Raw genomic sequence first — 22,288 nt, 5'->3', positions numbered from 1 at the left:
GCGCCCGTATCAACCATCATTGGAATTTTTTTTCCCCTCTATCTTAATCTGCATAATAGGCTCTTGATCAGCTTTTGTTGATAAAATTGGAAGCTGACTCTCCCCTTTAGGATTCTCTGGGCACCCCTAATAGCCTGGATTGGGACCTCCCCAAGGGTTTACTGGGCCCTGATTAGGTTGTTGCCAGCTCACCCCCCTTCCACCATGAGGTCGCTGTTGCCATGGATAAGTTGGCCAGTTATTTTTATTGTGTCCGAGCTGTCCACAGGCCCAGCACAAACCTGGAGGCTTGCCTCTGCCTCTCTGGCCTCACTGTATGGGTTTTTTTCTCCATCCCATTTGTCCTGGCTGTTGAGTATAAACATTTATTATGGGCACAGAGTTCAAGTGTTCATTTGGAGGGACTGCCGTAAGTGGACTTGACTGAAGAGTTGGTTGTGGAGCAATTACTGGAGACATTATTGTCATTTGTTCTGCTGCCGCATTTGTTACTGAAGCTTGAATCTTTTTCTTATTTTTCTTTGTGAGTTCTTCAAGCTGTAATTGAGTTAGTCTACGTTGTAACTCTATCTCTTGACTTTTGAGTTTTTGTAAATTTTTTCTGTGTTGTTCCACTGCATGAGACACATGGTCACAAAACTCTTTGTGCATTTTAGAAGTTAAACCGACCACATCCTCTAGCTTGCTTTTTACCGCTGGCGGCATAGCATCAATCACAGCTTGCCATTAATGGGTCTCCTTCGGGATCCCCCTCAGTTTCTTGTTTCCACCTTTTCAGCTGTTTATGAACATATGTGGTTGGATTTTCTGTGTCCCCCACCTCTTCTCCCTTCAATGATTTAGGATTCAGTCTGATCGGATTCTCCGCACGCAATGCCTGCCATACTGCTGGGTGGAATGCATCAAAAACAATCCCATCCATATTGTGAGAGTTCACTCCTCTGTTTAGAGTCGTTGTATGAAGAATTTCATCCATCTTTGTCCCTCCAATAATTTTAGCCAGCAGAGCTTTAATATCACTCACTGCCACTAGCTTTCCCATTGTTTCCTCCTCAAACATCTTAATCCATTTTCCCGCGCCCTCATGAATATCAGGAAGGCGAGTGACAAGCCCCTCGAGGTTTCAAGGCTTTCCTATTAATAAACCAAATATGTGCATGCAGTTATTTCTTCTGGAATAAAACCCCTTTTTGAATTTATATATCCTATTATTTTTCTAAATTTGGAAGAGCAGATTTTAAGTGTCCTTACCACTCAGAACTGACCTCAACCAACACAAACGAATTTTATAAGCAAAAATGCTTAACTTATTTTATGGTGGCCACCCGGTTGTGTTGATCATCGGTCAGCTCAAAAGCGGTTGTCCACTCTGCTGCTCTTTTCCTGTCCCATCTGGGGTGCCAAATTTGTAGTGTCATCTGCCTGGTTCTCTGAAGAAGCACACTCAGTCTGGGGTTTTTCTCTCAGAAGAAAAGACTTTATTTCAAAGAGAATAAAGTCAAGAGTTCCTTGCAAGGAGATCTCTCGAGTGTTATTTGGTATCTCCTTATATACACTATATGGGGCGGTTCCACATAGTCAAACTTTTCCTTATGATTACAATTTTAATACCTCCCTAGAGAGAAGAGGCCCCCTGCATGATTTGGTACAAAGAAAGGCCCTGTCTATATATCTGACCACATGTTTCTCATCAGTTTTGTACATTCCAGCACGTAGGCAAATTCCTTTCTATACTTTACCTATAGGATTATAATGGAATAATAACTAGCAACAAAAATGGCTAGATTCACATTGATTATATACTTTATTGATTAAAATCTTACTAATAAAAATCTTCCACACTAACAGTGCACTTTTAAATGTTTAAACTAACATTGTAATATGTTTTAAATGTTCTATATCTACAGATTTTATTTTAAGCAAGTCTTGTTTGATCAATTTAGCCTTCTCAAATCATTGTGATCAAATCTGTCTGCCATAATCCGCTTGGTCTTCACAATGTTGTGAATCAGGGGTTGTTTTCTAATTAAACGACAAAATTCTTAAGTTATATAAGGGTTTACATTTATTTATTTATTTATTTGTTTGTTTGTTTGTTTGAAGGGATTTCACCAATCTCCAGCATAGTGTTGTCACGGTACTAAAATTTAAGTATTCGGTACCGGTACTAGTGAAAATCCACGGTTCTCGGTACCAATTTCGGTACCAAAGCAAAACACAAAAATATGCTAATTACACACTTTTTATTACTAAAAATAAAACCAGTGCCATTCTTTATACTTATTTACAATTGTGTTTAAAGTTTTTCTACAAGTAATATAATTATGAAAAACAGTAAACAAGTTTCACCCAAATTTAATTTGTCTTTTAATTACTGAAATTTAAACACATTTTATTTTTTTGGTAAATAAAGGGGATTTGCTATTAAAATTAAAACATGGAAGAATATTGTGTGATTTAATTAATTAAAAAATAAAGTTTTATACATTTTTTCAACAGTAGTAGCAGTATCACATACATTTTACTAAATAATAGTAATATTTCTAGCACAATGCCTTTATGCAAAAATGAACTTTTATTTTGCACACCTTGGCAATATAATAGCCAGTGGCCAGACTGATATACTATTTTACACACACACATATGATTCCAATCAGCTTATCTTTGTAAAATGGCACAGCTTCTTAAATCTTAGCTTCTTAATCAGTCAGTCAAGCATTATATGGTATTAAGCTCTATTTAATGATAGAACTTTAGTGATTATAACTAAAACTTGATAACCATGTATGAATGCATATTTGTCATTTTAACTGAACGTAAGATTGGTGGTGATGTTTAAGATATTTTGGTCATTGAGGGCTTCAGTAAAAAAAAAAATAGTAATAGATCATATTAATTATTATTAAAAGATAATACTAATACTAGTTCTACTACCATACTAACAATATACAATGCACTATGGATTGATGAGCTGCTGGGTTCATGAATATTAATCACGTTGTCTGCATTCGGTCGAACGGATTTGCTGAAATCAAAACAGGGATGGTAATAGATGAGCGCCAGCCAATGAAATTGCCCTTTGCGCATTAGCTCCGCCCACTACCGGAGAAACCGGCTTACTGCTTGTTCCAAATAGCTGAAAAATTCTAAATTATCTCCATTATTTTGATAGGAGAAGACAACAAATAATATAGTTTACATGTAGCGTTTCGATTCAGCATGGTAAGACTCTCGCTCTCTCTTTGCATGTGTGAGAAACAGCGCTATCAGCAAAGTGACGGTGAGTCGTGTGCCTTCACACAGAGTTTACAGAGCGTCAAATACAGGTGCGCTGGCCGTCCATTGAGATGAATCGTGTACAGATCGCTTGATGGAGAGAGAACTCTGAAGCGCTCAGTCAGTGTTCAGCGAGTGAACATGTGTTAATCGTATAATAGCCTTGAACACACACACTGGTGAGTAAAATCTAGAATTTATTAGCCAATGGCTAACAATAGACATAATTTAGTCGCCCAGAGTAAAATTTAGTCGCATACGCAAGTGACTTACTCGCAATGTAGAGGGTTGTTTTGACAGGTTGACGTGAATACCTTTAAATTGACACTGGTTTTACTCAAATGAAATGGTAAAATGATTGTGAATTGACTCAGAACAGTTCTGGTGATATTTTTTATGTATTTATGTCCTCATTACTGCAAGCGTCACGCGCTTCAGTCTATGTAGTAAACAAACCATTCATTCATTCATTCACACAGAGACGCGCAGAACATGCAGGATTCAGATTTCAACCAACTTTTGCGGCTTAACATTTACAGATACTGGTCCATATGGAGATTTTATTTGATAAATTTATGCTAACTGACAAATTCCGTGACTGTCCATATTAAAATGTAAGTTTAATTTTCATGACTGGATTTTGAGATTCCGTCCGCGTCAGCGAGAGCAAGTTAAACAAATATTAAAATAATGTGTGATCACGAATCTCTCCGCTCACACACAGATTTCCTTTGCTTTGTTACAAAACCAGACACGCGTGCTCAGATACACGCTGCTCTCGCCTGGAGAGAGTGCGGGCATTTAAAACATGTTTCCTCTCACTTAAACAGTAAGAAAATCCGGTGGCCATGCCTGGTATTACACACTGTATGTTAGGTGTCGCTATCTGAACCAGTCAGAATGAAGCGTGGTCATATGCCTACATAACGCCAGGTTCACAAGCTCTGTCTGTTAATGCGTATTTTTTCCAAGCCCATGTTAATGGATCAGAGCGTTCACACTGCACAGGATAAAAGATGTGAACAGAAAAGGTTAGAAATAGAAAGGTGTGGAAAGAATGAATATCTAGCGCATGAGCATAGAGAGAGTTGTGAGTGCACAGGACACCGTTTGAGCAAGAGGAAACGTGTTTTTCCCCCAGACCTGTCGCTTTCTGCGTTTCCATCGTGGTCTAAAGTACCGGGAATATTAGGCAAATAGTCTGGTGACATAGGTCTGCGTGCATTTCTCAATACAAAGTTCTCTGATTTCGGATTTGCATCCTCGGTAGTTCAGACTTTGCGCATTCGACTCGGGAGTGTGATGTCCATGACGACGCAAATCCGGTAAATCAGCAAAAAGCACCATACTTGATAACATCAGTCAGCTCACCTTGGCTACTGCTATTTTCCTCACTGTATATTTATAATAAAATGAAATAGGATATCAAATACCACTGCCTCCTTTCATTTTCATTTGAACATAATAATAGCCGCATAAATGTACTTAGTTCAGGGGAATGTGTATATATACAGCCATTACAATAAAACAAAATATTATATCAATTTCCCTTTTTCATTTTCATTTTAACATATAGATAAATTAAATACAGACCAAAGATTACCTGTTAGAGTTACCCAAAACGAATTATATTTTATGTTTAACCACTAAAGAGACATCAGAGCCAGTGGCACATATCAGAAGGTGTAGCCGAGGTGAGACTGCTCTCGGCAGATACATGAGCACTGAGCTCCCACTGATCGCGTAGAGCTCACGTCTCCGAAATCGGCGAAACACATTTTCAAATAGGTGCTGTCTTTATAAATAAACCACAGATTTGAGTTTTAAACAATACATTCTCACCTGAAATACTTTTAAAATGACATTTCATGACATAATAACAGTAATATTTTGAAAATTATCCAAATAAATGGTGGTTGAAATCACAATGCTGCGTGAACTCAACCAATCAGCATGTTTAGCGCCCAAGTCCAAGTTCCGGAACTTTGAAAAAGTACTACCTCACCGGCAGGGACATTCTGAGGGGCATTTTTTTACCCGGAACTTTATTTAGTTCCTGGTTCCTGTGGTGGAAACCCATCGAGTACCAGGCCAAAGTTCCTAGTTCCTGGGTAAAGTTGCTGCTGTGGAAACGCGGCTATACTGTATACACACTGCAGACGGAGTACGTGTGAACCTGTTTAATGTATAACAAATCTATTTCAACACCTGAGGCACCGCTACAATGAGCTCTATGACCAATGCATGGCAAGAAAACATGCCTAATAATTCAGCACTCCTGAATATAAGGAGTTTTTCACTTCCAGCCTTCAAGGACAAGTATAAATCACTCACAATGACTAAATACCAAATGTATAGTAGTTATTAAGATTGATGTGATTTTGGAATTAGTAACATGTGCTTGGAAAAAAAATATCATCAGAATATCAGTGTGCCTGATTATTATGCACTCTGTGAAAAAGCATTTTTAACGATTTTATTGATCTATAAGCATTTGCAAAATATTTTTGCCTGCATTACAGCTTAGTCTTCATCTGTGAGCTGAAGTGTTTTACTGTTACATCCATGATATTGTGTAAATTCAGATAAATGTCATGTCACAGGATGTCTGTCATAGGTCAGTACCAAATGAGTTTCAAATTATTATTTTAGGAATATAAAAAAATATATATATATATATATAAATATATATATATATATATATATATATATATATATATATATATATATATATATATATATATATATATTAGGCCTATTAGATCAGCATTTGAACACTATAATAAACACGCAAGAATTATCTGCTTGATGACACTGTTATTTTTATTATTGCGAAGTGAGATGAATGAAGAGCGCATCTGTCAAGCAAAGGAAAATGGAAGTATGGTTTATCAAGTTAATCCATAGCCCAAAAGGTAGTCAGTGATTTCAGAAATCCTGGATTGTGTTTTTATTATTATTGTTATTATTATTATTTATAATAATAATAAAATAATATATAAAATTATGAATGCAGGTGTGTGTATTCTGCAGTATGCTGGCTTATGTGACACCATTTTGTATTTTTTTGTTTTGTTTTGTTTTTTAGATAGAGCATGTATATTTTACACTAAGAAGCCAGTAGTGTCACTAAATTCAGTCCAGCTGGACGGGGTTGGGGTTTGGTGATAGTTCTGTATAGCTTGTGAACTGAAAGTTGAAAGTTGAAATAAAGGTGTGAATCGCATCTCTTGCTCTTTCATATGGAGAAAATCTGATCAGCATTTCAAACTTGCAGATCAGGTTTAGGCAAAGTGTCTGTTTTAGGACAAATGCCTCATTTGGTTTGGCTTTTGCAATTTTTGCAATGGCATATAAAGTATTTCATTATTATTTAAGTGTTCATTTTTGGTACTACACACACACACACGTTTGTTTTTGTGAAAACTGGGGACATCCCATAGGCGTAATGGTTTTCATACTGTACAAACTGTATATTCTACAGCCCTTCACCAACCCTACCCCTAAACCTAACCATCACAGGAAACTTTGTGTATTTCTACTTTCTCAAAAAAACTCATTCTGTATGATTTATAAGTGTTTTGAAAAATGGGGACATGGGTTATGTCCTCGTAAGTCACCCTCTCCTTGTAATACCTGTGTGATACCCATGTCTTTATACAGAGTTGTGTCCTGATATGTCACAAAATCAAGAGCACACACACACGTATATATATATATATATATATATATATGTATGTATATATACAACCTGAATTCCGGAAAAGTTGGGACGTTTTTTAAATTTTAATAAAATGAAAACTAAAAGACTTTCAAATCACATGAGCCAATATTTTATTCACAATAGAACATAGATAACATAGCAAATGTTTAAACTGAGAAAGTTTACAATTTTATGCACAAAATGAGCTCATTTCAATTTTGATTTCTGCTACAGGTCTCAAAATAGTTGGGATGGGGCATGTTTACCATGGTGTAGCATCTCCTTTTCTTTTCAAAACAGTTTGGAGACGTCTGGGCATTGAGGCTATGAGTTGCTGGAGTTTTGCTGTTGGAATTTGGTCCCATTCTTGCCTTATATAGATTTCCAGCTGCTGAAGAGTTCGTGGTCGTCTTTGACGTATTTTTCGTTTAATGAGGCGCCAAATGTTCTCTATAGGTGAAAGATCTGGACTGCAGGCAGGCCAGGTTAGCACCCGGACTCTTCTACGACGAAGCCATGCTGTTGTTATAGCTGCAGTATGTGGTTTTGCATTGTCCTGCTGAAATAAACAAGGCCTTCCCTGAAATAGACGTTGTTTGGAGGGAAGCATATGTTGCTCTAAAACCTTTATATACCTTTCAGCATTCACAGAGCCTTCCAAAACATGCAAGCTGCCCATACCGTATGCACTTATGCACCCCCATACCATCAGAGATGCTGGCTTTTGAACTGAACGCTGATAACATGCTGGAAGGTCTCCCTCCTCTTTAGCCCGGAGGACACGGCGTCCGTGATTTCCAACAAGAATGTCAAATTTGGACTCGTCTGACCATAAAACACTATTCCACTTTGAAATAGTCCATTTTAAATGAGCCTTGGCCCACAGGACACGACGGCGCTTCTGGACCATGTTCACATATGGCTTCCTTTTTGCATGATAGAGCTTTAGTTGGCATCTGCTGATGGCACGGCGGATTGTGTTTACCGACAGTGGTTTCTGAAAGTATTCCTGGGCCCATTTAGTAATGTCATTGACACAATCATGCCGATGAGTGATGCAGTGTCGTCTGAGAGCCCGAAGACCACGGGCATCCAATAAAGGTCTCCGGCCTTGTCCCTTACGCACAGAGATTTCTCCAGTTTCTCTGAATCTTTTGATGATGTTATGCACTGTAGATGATGAGATTTGCAAAGCCTTTGCAATTTGACGTTGAGGAACATTGTTTTTAAAGTTTTCCACAATTTTTTTACGCAGTCTTTCACAGATTGGAGAGCCTCTGCCCATCTTTACTTCTGAGAGACTCTGCTTCTCTAAGACAAAGCTTTTATAGCTAATCATGTTACAGACCTGATATCAATTAACTAGATGTTCTCCCAGCTGAATATTTTCAAAACTGCTTGCTTTTTTAGCCATTTGTTGCCCCCGTGCCAACTTTTTTGAGACCTGTAGCAGGCATTAAATTTTAAATGAGCTAATTAAGTGGATAAAAGTGTAAAATTTCTCAGTTTAAACATTTGCTACGTTATCTATGTTCTATTGTGAATTAAATATTGGCTCATGTGATTTGAAAGTCTTTTAGTTTTCATTTTATTAAAATTTAAAAAACGTCCCAACTTTTCCGGAATTCGGGTTGTATATATTTGTTTTCGTTTTCAATTGGTTCGTGTAAAAATAGAAATTTCAAGCCTTCTGTGGATATATGTTTTCATGTACAGTATGTGAGGCACCCCAATTTTAAGTTATTTCATTATCAGGAAAAAAATTTAAATGATCTCGAGGGCGACTCCCTTTTCTACACAATTTTCTGCACAAACACTTGAATGTGAATAGTAATAGAGCACATTTATTTTAGATTACAGTATGAGATCCGCATTAAAAATAAATCTTCACAAGTCTACAACTGAGACAGATGCAGTTATAATCTGTAAATTGAAGGCAATTTGACACTTTAAATTATTTAATGGCCGATGTCTCTCCAAATAGTTGATCATTAGATGTTCTCAGTGCAGGTCAGTAACAGAGTAATCTCGCATAGTTAGACCTTCAGACTGAAGTTCTGGAATGTATGGCAGCTTTCATTGGCCAAAGCCCACCCATGAGGCCGTTTAACCGACATGTCAGACAACCAATCACAGTTCGTTTTGTTCATCGTCATGTTTCGAGGTGTGGACATGTCACCACAATAACAGACCATTGTGTAAAACTCTCAATGTATTTTAAAGATTCTACTTTAAAACTAACTTTAAATATTTCACATACTTTTCATGAAAAGTATGAACATGTACAGCACTCAATACTTAGTTGGGGCTCCTTTTGCCTGAATTACTGCAGCAATGTGGCGTGGCATGGAGTCGATCAGTCTGTAGCACTGCTCAGGTTGCTCTGATAGTGGCCTTCAACTCTTTTGCATTGTTTGGTCTGGCATATCGCATCTTCCTCTTCACAATACTCCATAGATTTTCTATGGGGTTAAGATCAGGCGAGTTTGCTGACCAATTAAGAACAGGGATACCATGGTGCTTAAACCAGGTACTGATAGCTTTGGTACTGTGTGCAGGTGCCAAGTCTTGCTGGAAAATGAAATCTGCATCTCCATAAACTTGGTCAGCAGCAGGAAGCATGAAGTGCTCTAAAACTTCCTGGTATACGGCTGTGTTGACCTTGGACCTCAGAAAACACACTGGACCAACACCAGCAGATGACATGGCACTCCAAACCATCACTGACTGTGGAAACTTAACACTGGACCTCAAGCAACGTGGATTGTGTGCCTCTCCTCTCTTCCTCCAGACTCTGGGACCCAAAAAGGAAATGCAAAATTTACTTTCATCAGAGAACATAACTTTGGACCACTCAGCAGCTGTCCAGTGCTTTTGTCTGTTGTTCAAGAGCGGCTTGACACAAGGAATGCGACAGCTGAAACCCATGTCTTGCATACGTCCATGCGTAGAAGCACCGACTCCAGCTGCAGTCCACTCTTTGTGAATCTCCCCCACATTTTTGAATCGATTTTGTTTCAAAATCCTCTCTAGGGTGCGGTTATCCCTATTGCTTGTACACTTTTTTTCTACCACATATTTTCCTTCCCTTTGCCTTTCTATTAATGTGCTTAGGCACAGAGCTCTGTTAACAGCCAGCCTCTTTTGCAATGACCTATTGTGTCTGGCCCTCCTTGTGCAAGGTGTCAATGGTCAACTTTTGGACAACTGTCAAGTCAGCAGTCTTCCCCATGATTGTGTAGCCTACAGAACTAGACTGAGAGACCATTTAAAGGCCTTTGCCTTGTGTGTGGCACCAGGTGTCTTCAATATTGAACCTTTTCACAATATTCTAATTGTCACGGTAGGACGCACAGAGGAAGAAACAGGGTCTGGGTCCAAATGCAGGGAAATTATTTTTAATTATAAACAGGAACAAAAAGTCCAACACGGCAAAAACAAAACATACAAAAAAGATACAAATCACCAGGAACAAGAGCGGATACAGCTGACATGAAGACACGAAACCAGCAACCACAGCATACACAAACAACGATTAATACAGCCAGACAGAGTGGTGTGTGAGATGAGAATATATAGTCCATGACAATGAGCAACAGCTGTGTGTGTGATTGAGAGACAGGTGTGCGGAGTGAAGGTAAATGAGTCTGGGAGCAAGGGAGAAACACAAGTGTAGTAACTAAAACAATGATGAGGTGACAAGATAGGTGGGGTAAGAAAAGAGACAGGACAAAGAGAGGGTCGTGAGTGGACGCCGCCGCCTCGGGAGCTCTCTGAACGGAAGCCGCCACCTCGGGGGCATCGTGAGCGGACACCACCGCCTCTGGAGCTCTCTGAGATGCCACCACCACCTCGGGGGAATCGTGAGCGGACACCACCGCCTCTGGAGCTTTCTGAACGGCCACCGCTGCCTCGGGGGAATTGTGAGCGGACACTGCTGCTTCGGGAGCTTTCTGAACGGCCACCGGCGCCTCGGTCTGGGTCCAAATGCAGGGAAATTATTTTTAATTATAAACAGGAAGAAAAAGGCCAACACGGTAAAAAAAAAAAAAAAACTGAAACAAATCACCGGGAACAAGAGCGGATACAGCCGACATGAAGACACGAAACCAGCAACCACAGCATACACAAACAACGATTAATACAGCCAGACAGAGTGGTGTGTGAGACGAGAAAATATAGTCCATGACAATGAGCAACAGCTGTGTGTGTGATTGAGAGACAGGTGTGCGGAGTGAAGGTAAATGAGTCCAGGAGCAAGGGAGAAACACAGGTGTAGCAACTAAAACAATGATGAGGTGACAAGATAGGTGGGGTAAGAAAAGAGACAGGACTATGGCGGCAAATCAATGACAATATTATCTGAGCGCACAACTGATGCTGGCTCGCGCGCTAAATCGCTTCCGCGAGAGAAAAACTAAATCGGACGGGAGCCTGCGAGCTCATTTCAAACTCTCGCGCACGCATCACATGTACTCTGTGTGCAATACAAACCCTCGCGTGCAATAAAAGCCCTCACGGGCATGGTCATTCCCCACATTCTCGCGCTCGATCATCTCACCTCTGCCTCACGCGAACAATTTTATTTTTGTCAGTCGTGGGGCGGGGCTTGTGTTTTAGTTGTTATCTCAAATGTCATTGGTTATTCCCCTTTTCCTGTAGTCAGTATTGGACGCCTGTTAGAAAATGAATAATAATTCACTTGACTTGACACATGACTTCATCAGTGGACCAGATACATGTGAGTTTCATCATTTCATTCGCTTGTTTAATTTATTTTTGTCTTTAATGTAATTTAATGCATTGTTTATTGATTAACTAAATTAATAATAATTTTCTAGCGCGCGAAAGTTTGAAATGAGCTCGCGGGCTCCCGTTTCCTCGCATCCGGTTTAGTTTTCCTCTCGTGGAAGCGAGTTAGCACGCGCGCCAGCATCAGTTGTGCACTCGGATAATATTGTCATTGATTTGATGCCATATAGGACAAAGCACATGGCACCAAACAAACACAACACTCACAGAAGACGGGCACACCAGTTGAAGACGGTGACACTAATTTTCTGAGATGCTGAATTTGGGATTTTCCTTAGTTGTCAATTATAATCATTGAAATTAAAATAAATAAACATTTGAAATATATCAGTTTGTGTGTAATGAATGAATATAATATACAAGTTTCACTTTTTGAATGGAATTAGTGAAATAAATCAACTTCGTGATGATATTCTAATTATATGACCAGCACCTGTATCTGCTAATATAAAATTAACCTAAGTGGCCTATATAAAATTGCTAAATCTATCTTTCGGTATCTTTTCTTTTTTACTTAAGTACAGAAAACAATTGAGAACTTTTGTACTTTAACTTGAGTAAAATAGAAAAAGGAGTACTTTTTCTTTTACTGGAGTAATATTTTATTATACATATCTGTACTTTTACTCAAGTACTTGATTTGTGTACTTTGTCCACCACTGGTTGTTCTTGATTAAGTTTAAATGGATTACATCTCATTTGTATTAAATAATAAAGATAAAATTAAGATTAAGTTATATATTATTGTACAAATTATTATAAAATGACTACGAATAAGATTGCAGTTTCACATTTTGCATTTGCATTAAAAGTTAATTATTTTTAACATGCGATTATACAAAATAAAACCAAACAAGATTTGTAATGAAGATAAAATATGTAGACAAATGAGAATAAATGTTGCACATCGCATTCAGCATCATGCATGCTGTGCAAATTTTCCACTCTGATATTTTAACCTCTTAGCCAGCACCCCGATGCCCTCGTCCTGAATGCCCCTCAACTTGCACGTGTCAGTGTTTATGAATAGATTAAATGAAACGGGACAAATTTAATCTTGACAAACTATGTATCATTATAAAGATCTAAGCCTCAAGCATCGACGACAGGTTCTATTCGCCGAGGGAGTTTCACTCGTTCATTCTGGTGAGTGTTTACATTCCTCCACAAGTACACATAAGCCTGGCTTTACAGAAACTCTGATCAGATCACAGAGACAGAACAACAACACCCGGACTCTGTTTTAATCATTATCGGGGACTTTAATAAAGCCAATCTCTCCCGTGAACTGCCAAAATACAGACAGCATGTTACATGTCCCACAAGAGACAGTAATATATTGGATCACTTTTACACCACAAAAAAGAATGCATATCACTCTGTTCCACGAGCAGCTTTGGGACGTTCTGATCACGGCCTGATTTATCTTAATACCGACCTACAGGCAGAAACTAAAATCAGCTAAACCTGTATTAAGGACTGTAAAAAGATGGACTAATGAAGCAGAGCAGGATTTACAATCTTGTTTTGACCTCACTGACTGGAGTGTTTTTGAAGCTGCTGCCACCAATCTGGATGAACTCACAGAGACTGTAACATCTTATATCAGTTTCTGTGAGGATATGTGTTTTCCTACCAGGACTCATCTAACTTACAACAATGACAAACCGTGGTTCACTGCAAAACTCAGACAGCTCCGTCAGGAAGGGGGACAATGTCTTGTATAAACAGGCTAAATACACACTGGAAAAGGAGATCAAAGTGGCCAAAAGGAATTATTCTGGAAAAATAAGGACTCCGTTCACTTCCAACGACTCAGCATCAGTGTGGAAAAGTCTGAAAGAGATTAGCAACTACAAGACACCACCCCCCAACACTGTGGAGAATCAACGACTGACAGACGATCTGAACGAGTTTTACTGCAGGTTTGAAAGAACACCCATAACCTGCCCTGAATGGCTCTCCATACAACCGCTCTCACCATTCACAACTCCTGCAACCCACCCTGAACGCCTCTCCACACAACCGTTCACACCATTAACAACTCCTGCAACCCATCCTGAACACCTCTCCAATCAAGCGCCCTCACCATTCACACCTCCTGCATCCCCCCTCTCCCCCACACCTGCAATTCAGATCAGCGAGGATGCGGTGCGCCAGGTCTTCCGGAAGCAGAAAAGGAAAAATGCACCAGGCCCAGATTGTGTTACACCAGCCTGTCTGAAATCCTGTGCTGACCAGCTGGCCCCCATCTTCACACAGATCTTCAACAGATCGCTGGAGCTGTGCGAAGTCCCTTCATGCTTCAAATGCTCCCCCATCATCCCAAAGAAACCCAAAATTACAGGCATAATGACTACAGGCCTGTGGCTTTAACATCCGTAGTCATGAAGTCATTTGAAAAACTAGTGCTGGCCCACCTGAAGGACATCACTGGACCCTTGCTGGATCCTCTTCAGTTTGCCTACAGAGCAAACAGGTCTGTGGACGATGCAGTAAACATTGGTCTGCATTATGTTCTGCAACGCCTAGATAGACCGGGGACTTATGTGAGGATCCTGTTTGTGGACTTCAGCTCGGCCTTTAACACGGTCATCCCAAACCTCCTCCTGCCCAAACTAACTCAGCTCTCCGTGCCCACCTCCATCTGTCAGTGGATCAACAGCTTCCTGACAGACAGGCAGCAGCTAGTGAGGCTGGGAAAATACACATCCAGCACCGTACAATCAGCACCGGAGCTCCCCAGGGCTGCGTTCTCTTCCCACTGCTCTTCTCCCTGTACACTTATGATTGCACATCTAAGGACCCCTCTGTCAAGCTCCTGAAGTTTTTAGATGACACCACACTCATCGGCCTCATTCAGGACTGAATTACAGACAGGAGGTTAAAGAGCTGGCTGTCTGGTGCACTCTCAACAACCTTGAGCTTAAGTCAAGTCAAGTCAAGTCACCTTTATTTATATAGTGCTTTAAACAAAATACATTGCGTCAAAGCAACTGAACAACATTCAATAGGAAAACAGTGTGTCAATAATGCAAAATGATAGTTAAAGGCAGTTCATCATTGAATTCAGTGATATCATCTCTGTTCAGTTAAATAGTGTCTGTGCATTTATTTGCAATCAAGTCAACGATATCGCTGTAGATGAAGTGACCCCAACTAAGCAAGCCAGAGGCGACAGCGGCAAGGAACCGAAACTCCATCGGTGACAGAATGGAGAAAAAAACCTTGGGAGAAACCAGGCTCAGTTAGGGGGCCAATTCTCCTCTGACCAGACGAAACCAGTAGTTCAATTCCAGGCTGCAGCAAAGTCAGATTGTGCAGAAGAATCATCTGTTTCCTGTGGTCTTGTCCTGGTGGTCCTCTGAGACAAGGTCTTTACAGGGGATCTGTATCTGGGGCTCTAGTTGTCCTGGTCTCCGCTGTCTTTCAGGGCAATAGAGGTCCTTTCTAGGTGCTGATCCACCATCTGGTCTGGATACGTACTGGATCCGGGTGACTGCAGTGACCCTCTAATCTGGATACAGACTGAATCTGGTGGCTACGGTGACCTCGGAATAAGAGAGAAACAGACAAATATTAGTGTAGATGCCATTCTTCTAATGATGTAGCAAGTACATAGGGTGTTTTGGGAAGTGTTTCCGGATCCGGTTTACCTAATTAATGCAGCCTAAAAATCATTTAATGGATTTGGATATTAAAAGCATATTAGTATGTTATGTGTAAACCAGGTTAAAGAGATGGGTCTTTAATCTAGATTAAAACTGCAAGAGTGCGTCTGCCTCCCGAACAATGTTAGGTAGGTTATTCCAGAGTTTAGACGCCAAATAGGAAAAGGATCTGCCTCCTGCAGTTGATTTTGATATTCTAGGTATTATCAAATTGCCTGAGTTTTGAGAACGTAGCGGACGTAGAGGATTATAATGTAAAAGGAGCTCATTCAAATACTGAGGTGCTAAACCATTCAGGGCTTTATAAGTAATAAGCAATATTTTAAAATCTATACGATGTTTGATAGGGAGCCAGTGCAGTGTTGACAGGACCGGGCTAATATGGTCATACTTCCTGGTTCTAGTAAGAACTCTTGCTGCTGCATTTTGGACTAGCTGTAGTTTGTTTACTAAGCGTGCAGAACAACCACCCAATAAAGCATTACAATAATCTAACCTTGAGGTCATAAATGCATGGATTAATATTTCTGCATTTGACATTGAGAGCATAGGCCGTAATTTAGATATGTTTTTGAGATGGAAAAATGAAGTTTTACAAATGCTAGAAACGTGGCTTTCTAAGGAAAGATTGTGATCAAATAGCACACCTAGGTTCCTAACTGATGACGAAGATTTGACAGAGCAACCATCAAGTCTTAGACAGTGTTCTAGGTTATTACAAGCGGAGTTTTTAGGTCCTATAATTAACACCTCTGTTTTTTCAGAATTTAGCAGTAAGAAATTACTCGTCATCCAGTTTTTTATATCGACTATGCATTCCATTAGTTTCTCAAATTGGTGTGTTTCACCGGGCCACGAAGAAATATAGAGCATAACAGTGAAAGCTAACACCATGTTTCCTGATGATATCTCCCAAGGGTAACATATAAAGCGTGAAGAGTAGCGGCCCTAGTACTGAGCCTTGAGGTACTCCATACTGCACTTGTGATCGATATGATAGATCTTCATTCACTGCTACGAACTGATGGCGGTCATATAAGTACGATTTAAACCATGCTAATGCACTTCCACTGATGCCAACAAAGTGTTCAAGTCTATGCAAAAGAATGTTGTGGTCAATTGTGTCAAATGCAGCACTAAGATCCAATAAAACTAATAGAGAGATACACCCACGATCAGATGATAAGAGCAGATCATTTGTAACTCTAAGAAGAGCAGTCTCAGTACTTTGATACGCTCTAAATCCTGACTGGAAATCCTCACATATACCATTTTTCTCTAAGAAGGAATATAATTGTGAGGATACCACCTTTTCTAGTATCTTGGACAGAAAAGGGAGATGCGAGATTGGTCTGTAATTAACTAGTTCTTTGGGGTCAAGTTGTGGTTTTTTGATGAGAGGCTTAATAACACACTCAAAACAGTGGAGATGATCGTGGACTTCAGGAGTAACCCCCCTGCTCTCCCCCCACTCACCATCATGAACAGCACTGTAAATGCAGTGGAGTCAATCAGGTTCCTGGGCACCACTATCTCTCAGGACCTGAAGTGGGACATTCACTTTGACTCACATTGTACTTCCTTCGCCAGCTGAGGAAGTTTAACCTGCCACAGGAGCTGCTGAAACAGTTCTACTCCACCATCATTGAATCCATCCTCTGCACTTCAGTAACTGTCTGGTTCAGCTCAGCTTCTAAATTGGACCTCAGAAGACTACAGAGGGTAGTCCGGACTGCTGAGAGAATCATCGGTACAACCCCCCCTTCTATTCAAGAACTGTACTTATCCAGAGTGAGCAAAAGGGCTGGCTAAATCACTCTGGACCCCTCACATCCAGCACACTCCCTCTTTGAACTGTTGCCATCTGGTCGACGCTACAGAGCTCTGAGCACCAGAACGACCAGACACAGGAACAATTTCTTCCCTCAGGCAATCCATCTAATGAACAACTGATAATGACTGTGGAACCACTACACTTGATATTTATATACACATACACTTATTTATCTAACACACATACTTAGTATACACTTAAATTTTGCACATAATATACCTGTACATACATAACTGCTTTTTGTAATATACCTGCCTACAATAGTCAATTTGTATATTGTCATTCCTTACCTACTTATTTGTATTTTTTTATTCTTTTTTATTCTATGTGTTTTACGTTCTGTCACTGTTATTCTGTTGTACTGGGGAGCTTCTATCACGAAAACAAATTCCTTGTATGTGTAAACATACATGGCAATAAAGCTCATTCTGATTCTGATTCTGACAAGCTTTTCGAATGGAAAGCTTATAAAGACTGTATTTGCTACATTTGTGTAAGCAGTACACTTAAAAACTTGAGCAATGAAAACACTTTACATACCAGATCCGTCGTAATAACGAGTCATAAACACATCCACAGCTGTAAATCCCGGTTTAGTTAGAAAGGTAAAGTTCCACTCACCGACATCTAATGAAGCACGTTTAGTCCAGGCAAAGCAATAACGTTGTAATATGGATCATAATTCCTTTGTTTATGTTTCAGTTCTTCAGCGACAGAACTGCTTGTGTCCATTATGGAATAACTCACGGTCGGAAATTGCGTCTTCGTAGTAAAAAAACGGCATGGTTTTGCAGCGTACAGTGTCACAAACAGAATGAGACCATCCACCGGAAAAAAGAATGAATGAAAGATAGGCAAAAGATGGTATATTTGAATTTTGTCGATCCCTTGTGACGCGCTCTGACGCACCTGTCAGCTGATGGAGGCGGAACTTATAGCGATCGCCTTTTTCTTTGTTTGTTTTATTTTTGTAAATAGTTTTTATATATGTGAGAGTGTGTTTTATGTTGAATGTGAATGTATCTGCATGATTACCATCTGTTTGATTGCAAATCAGCCCAAATCAGCTCGCTATTACTGCAAGATCACGGCTATCAAAGTGAACGCGTCTATATGAATAGAGAGAGTTTATTATTTACATTATGGCTCATTTGTGTTATTACCATCTGTATAAGTGGCCTTCAGCACAGCAGCACTTATTTGCATCGTAATTCATTGTAAATGCTGCATTTCTAGCAATCTCAGGATTTTCTGTAATAAGCAAAGAAAGTTAAATCTTTTTTATTTTTCTTATTATTCTTATTTTTCTTACTCAAATTATTCTTATTGTATTTTTCTAGTGCTCAAATAAATCAGTTATATGATGTCTAAGTTTCTGTCTAGTGTTTTATAATTGAAAAAAAAACTATGCAGTGGTATGTTTACTGACTAAATAGTTTGTAGAAGCCTTCAATACTATTGGGAAATATATTTTCAAAGGGTCTTCTTTCCAAAGACACCAAAATTATGTTTGTAACATACTGAAGTAGGAAACTGTTACAATTATAAGTTAGGTAGAGCACTTTCAGCTGTGAGTCCCATAATGGGGGGTGCTGGCTAACAGGATAAAGAAGAGTATACACTCCTGCATTGCTGCAATTTTTATTTTTATTTTTTAAACTGCATAAAAGCAAGTAAAGCCTTTACAATCTATTTAAAATCACTGAAGATGTCAATTAATGAAGCTCTTTTACATTGTGTGTACTTTGTTGATAATAATGAGATACCTTGAGTTTAAACGTGAGGACGTTTTATTAATCCATTCTTTTCAGTTTCAGTGATTTAGCTAAATCGTGGCCAATTTATTTGTTTAATTTATTTGTTTCTTGTTTTAATAAATTTTACTAAAATAGATTAAATAATTCATAAAATGCAACAATGCAACAAAAAGTGTACAAACAGATATCTTTTCCCCAAGCAGTTCTCTGTCAAAATAAACCACAGGTAATGAATAACAAAGTATGTGCATGTCAAAAATGAATGCTGTTTTATTAAATGATTTTTAAATATAAATTAAAAATTTACTTGTTACAAACATAGGCCTAATATGTGAGACTATTGACATGAAGTCATCAAATGTAACACATCGGCCAGGCAAAGATGATGGCTATTTGCTAAAATGTGCTTTGATGCGTTTGTTTGATAACTTGTGGTTAAAGCGCCACTCAGCGGTCAAAAGCTGCAAATGCAATTTGCAGACCCGGCACTCGTGGCAGTAGACAGCACACTCTGGTTGGCCACCTACTGTGTATATATACATATGACCCTTAAGTCGCTCGGGTATACTGTATAGACAAAAATACATTGTATGGGTCAAAATGATTAGGGTCCCCAAGCAGTGAAAGGGTTCAGCACAATTTCTGGTTGTACTGAGATAAGAGTATTATCTGTCCATGCTGTTGATGGAAAACAGTGTGTTACCTATTTATGAACCCACTCATCAGTTACACATTACAAAACTGCAACCATAGAATCACAAAATATTGTTTAGTCATTAAAGGTAAAGAGATGTGACATACAGCCAAGTATGGTGACCCATACTCAGAAATTGTGCTCTGCATTTAACTCATCCAAAGTGCGCGCACACACACACACATACACGTTTGTTTTTGTGAAAAGTGGGGACATCCCATAGGCATAATGGTTTTTATACTGTACAAACTGTATATTGTATGGCCCTACACCAAACCTACACCTAACCCTCACAGGAAACTTTGTGCAGTTTTTACTTTCTCAAAAAAAAAAAAAAACTGTGTTTTATAAGTGTTTTGAAAAATGGGGACATGGGTTATGTCCTCATAAGTCAACCTCTCCTTGTAATACCTGTGTCATACCCATGTCATTATACAAAGTTGTGTCCTGATATGCACTCACTCACACACACACACACATATTATGCTGCGGCGCCAGGCAAGCAGTTGGAGGATCAGTGCCTTACTCAAGGGCACCTCTGTCGTGGTATTGCCGGCCTGAGACTCAAACCCACAACCTTAGGGTTAGGAGTCAAACTTTTTAACCACTAGGCCACAACTTCTACCGTACAGTTCACTGAAAATGTAAAATGTTCCAAACAACTCTAAACCCCAGTGATTTTCATTGCATGAACTCAAAACACTGAGATAATTTTGAAAATATCATACATGTGCATACATGTTTGGAATGACATAAGAGTGAGTAAATGATGCTGGTCTGTCTAGTCTTATGAATGTTAGAACATAAAAGTCTTCTGGTTCTAGCAGACCAATTTAAGTTAATGCGTTTATCTAACCTTTTTGAATTGTATTTATATTTTTTAAAGAAACAATGCACTTTATCCAGATTAACATAAAATATATTGTGCAGCCCGTATGTTAAAAATCTGGGTGTGTGCCACACCTTTCACAAATGCCTGATGCACTGAAAACCATGGACAGTACAAAGAACACAAAGCTACTTGGTTGATGAATCATTGGGTATCATGGGGACACCTAGTGACTAAATTCCAATACTGTAATAATACAAATTTGGAACACATTATTGTGAATAGCCACATAGTTGTTGAACATGAGATTAAGTCACTGAAGTATCTGTAATTTCTCCCTCTTCTAGTTGAAATCAAAGGAAAAGGTCACAGTTCAGAGTACAAATGGGAGCATAAGGAGAGGAGCCATCACAGCAAAGAATTCAAGCGGGATAAAGACCGAAGCAGCAATCGAAAGTCCTTGCATCGTCGTGACAGCAAAGACAGAGAACCAAATGGCAATGAAGCCTTATCTCGACATGACAGCAAAGACTGTGGATATAGTAATGTTGAGCCATTAGCCAGAAGGGACAGCAAGGACAGGGGATATAACTGCCCAGAGCTGCCTCCCCGACAACAGAGCAAAGATGAGGCTCTGCCTCAACGAGATAGCAAAGACAAGGGATGCAATAATGCAGAACCTTTTGCCAGGCATGACAGTAAAGAACGAGGTTGTGTTGGTCCAGAGCACTTGTCCAGACAAGACAGTAAAGATCTTCTAAAAAATGGCCCAGACAGCAGATGTGCCAGCCGAGAGATTGTTTGCTATGGGATAGACCTTCTTCCCAGACATGAAAATAAAGATCTGTGTAGAACAGGCTTGGAACGTCAACGGGATAAAGATGGTGACAAGCATGTCATAGAATCTGGGAAGGACAAGGAGAAAAGCAACCACAGTGCAGACACCCGGAGGGGGAGCAAGGAAAGGATCATCAATGGTAATGAAGTCATGAGCAAATGGGACTGTAAAGATAGAGGAGTACAAACAAATGAGACTTTACCCTGGTATGATGAGAAAGATAGAAGCAATTATAGCACAGAATCACCCAAAGCACAGGACAAAGATGCAAGGTCTGGATCTTCAGCCATGGCATCAACCACTCGGTCTGGACAATCCTCCACAAGTCCAAATATAATGTTGGGGAATTCAAACTCTGGTAAGAACAGAATACGTTTTACAGCCCAGCTAAAAAGATGAGCACAACTAAATAGTAACATGTCTTGAATGCTGTCCCTGAGAAGAGATGCTAATTTGATGAAGTTTCTGACCAACTTCTTTACCTACTTGGTCTTCAATCCTAGTCTTCAGACTAGCTAAAAAAGTGCAGAAAACCCCGGGCTATAGACACGCCCAATCAGCCTGGAAAGCTAGATTTGGCTGGTTTGAGTTTTAGCAATAACCAGCAAAAAATTTGCCTGATCTACTCTGGAAGAGCACAGAAATTCAAGCTAGTCAAGGCTGGTCTTTTTAGGTGGAAAAATATGACTGTCATAACTGATGTTTCTTGTTCATTTGTAGGAATGTTGCTTGCAGAGCTGAAGATGGTTCCAAAGGTAGGACGGTCTTCTTCTTCTACAACAGTATCACCATCTCCAAAAGGCACACCTCAAAGACAGCCAGCTGATGTCCAACAGGTACCCGTCTTTATAACTGTACTTATTTGTGCAGCTGT

General features: G+C 39.5%; 1 protein-coding gene across 1 annotated transcript in view; it reads left to right on the top strand.

The window, feature by feature from the left end:
• Positions 1-22,288, top strand: part of nyap2b (neuronal tyrosine-phosphorylated phosphoinositide-3-kinase adaptor 2b) — a 66,107-nt gene that overhangs the window by 41,456 nt on the left and 2,363 nt on the right. Inside the window, exons 5-6 of the mRNA XM_059563932.1 lie at positions 20,924-21,772; positions 22,135-22,250. Of these exons, the coding sequence (XP_059419915.1) occupies positions 20,924-21,772; positions 22,135-22,250 (965 nt within the window). The remainder of the gene's footprint in view (positions 1-20,923; positions 21,773-22,134; positions 22,251-22,288) is intronic.

Source organism: Carassius carassius, chromosome 12 (assembly GCF_963082965.1).
Source record: "Carassius carassius chromosome 12, fCarCar2.1, whole genome shotgun sequence".
Classification (NCBI taxonomy): domain Eukaryota; kingdom Metazoa; phylum Chordata; class Actinopteri; order Cypriniformes; family Cyprinidae; genus Carassius; species Carassius carassius.
This window is presented reverse-complemented; position numbering and strand designations above follow the sequence as displayed.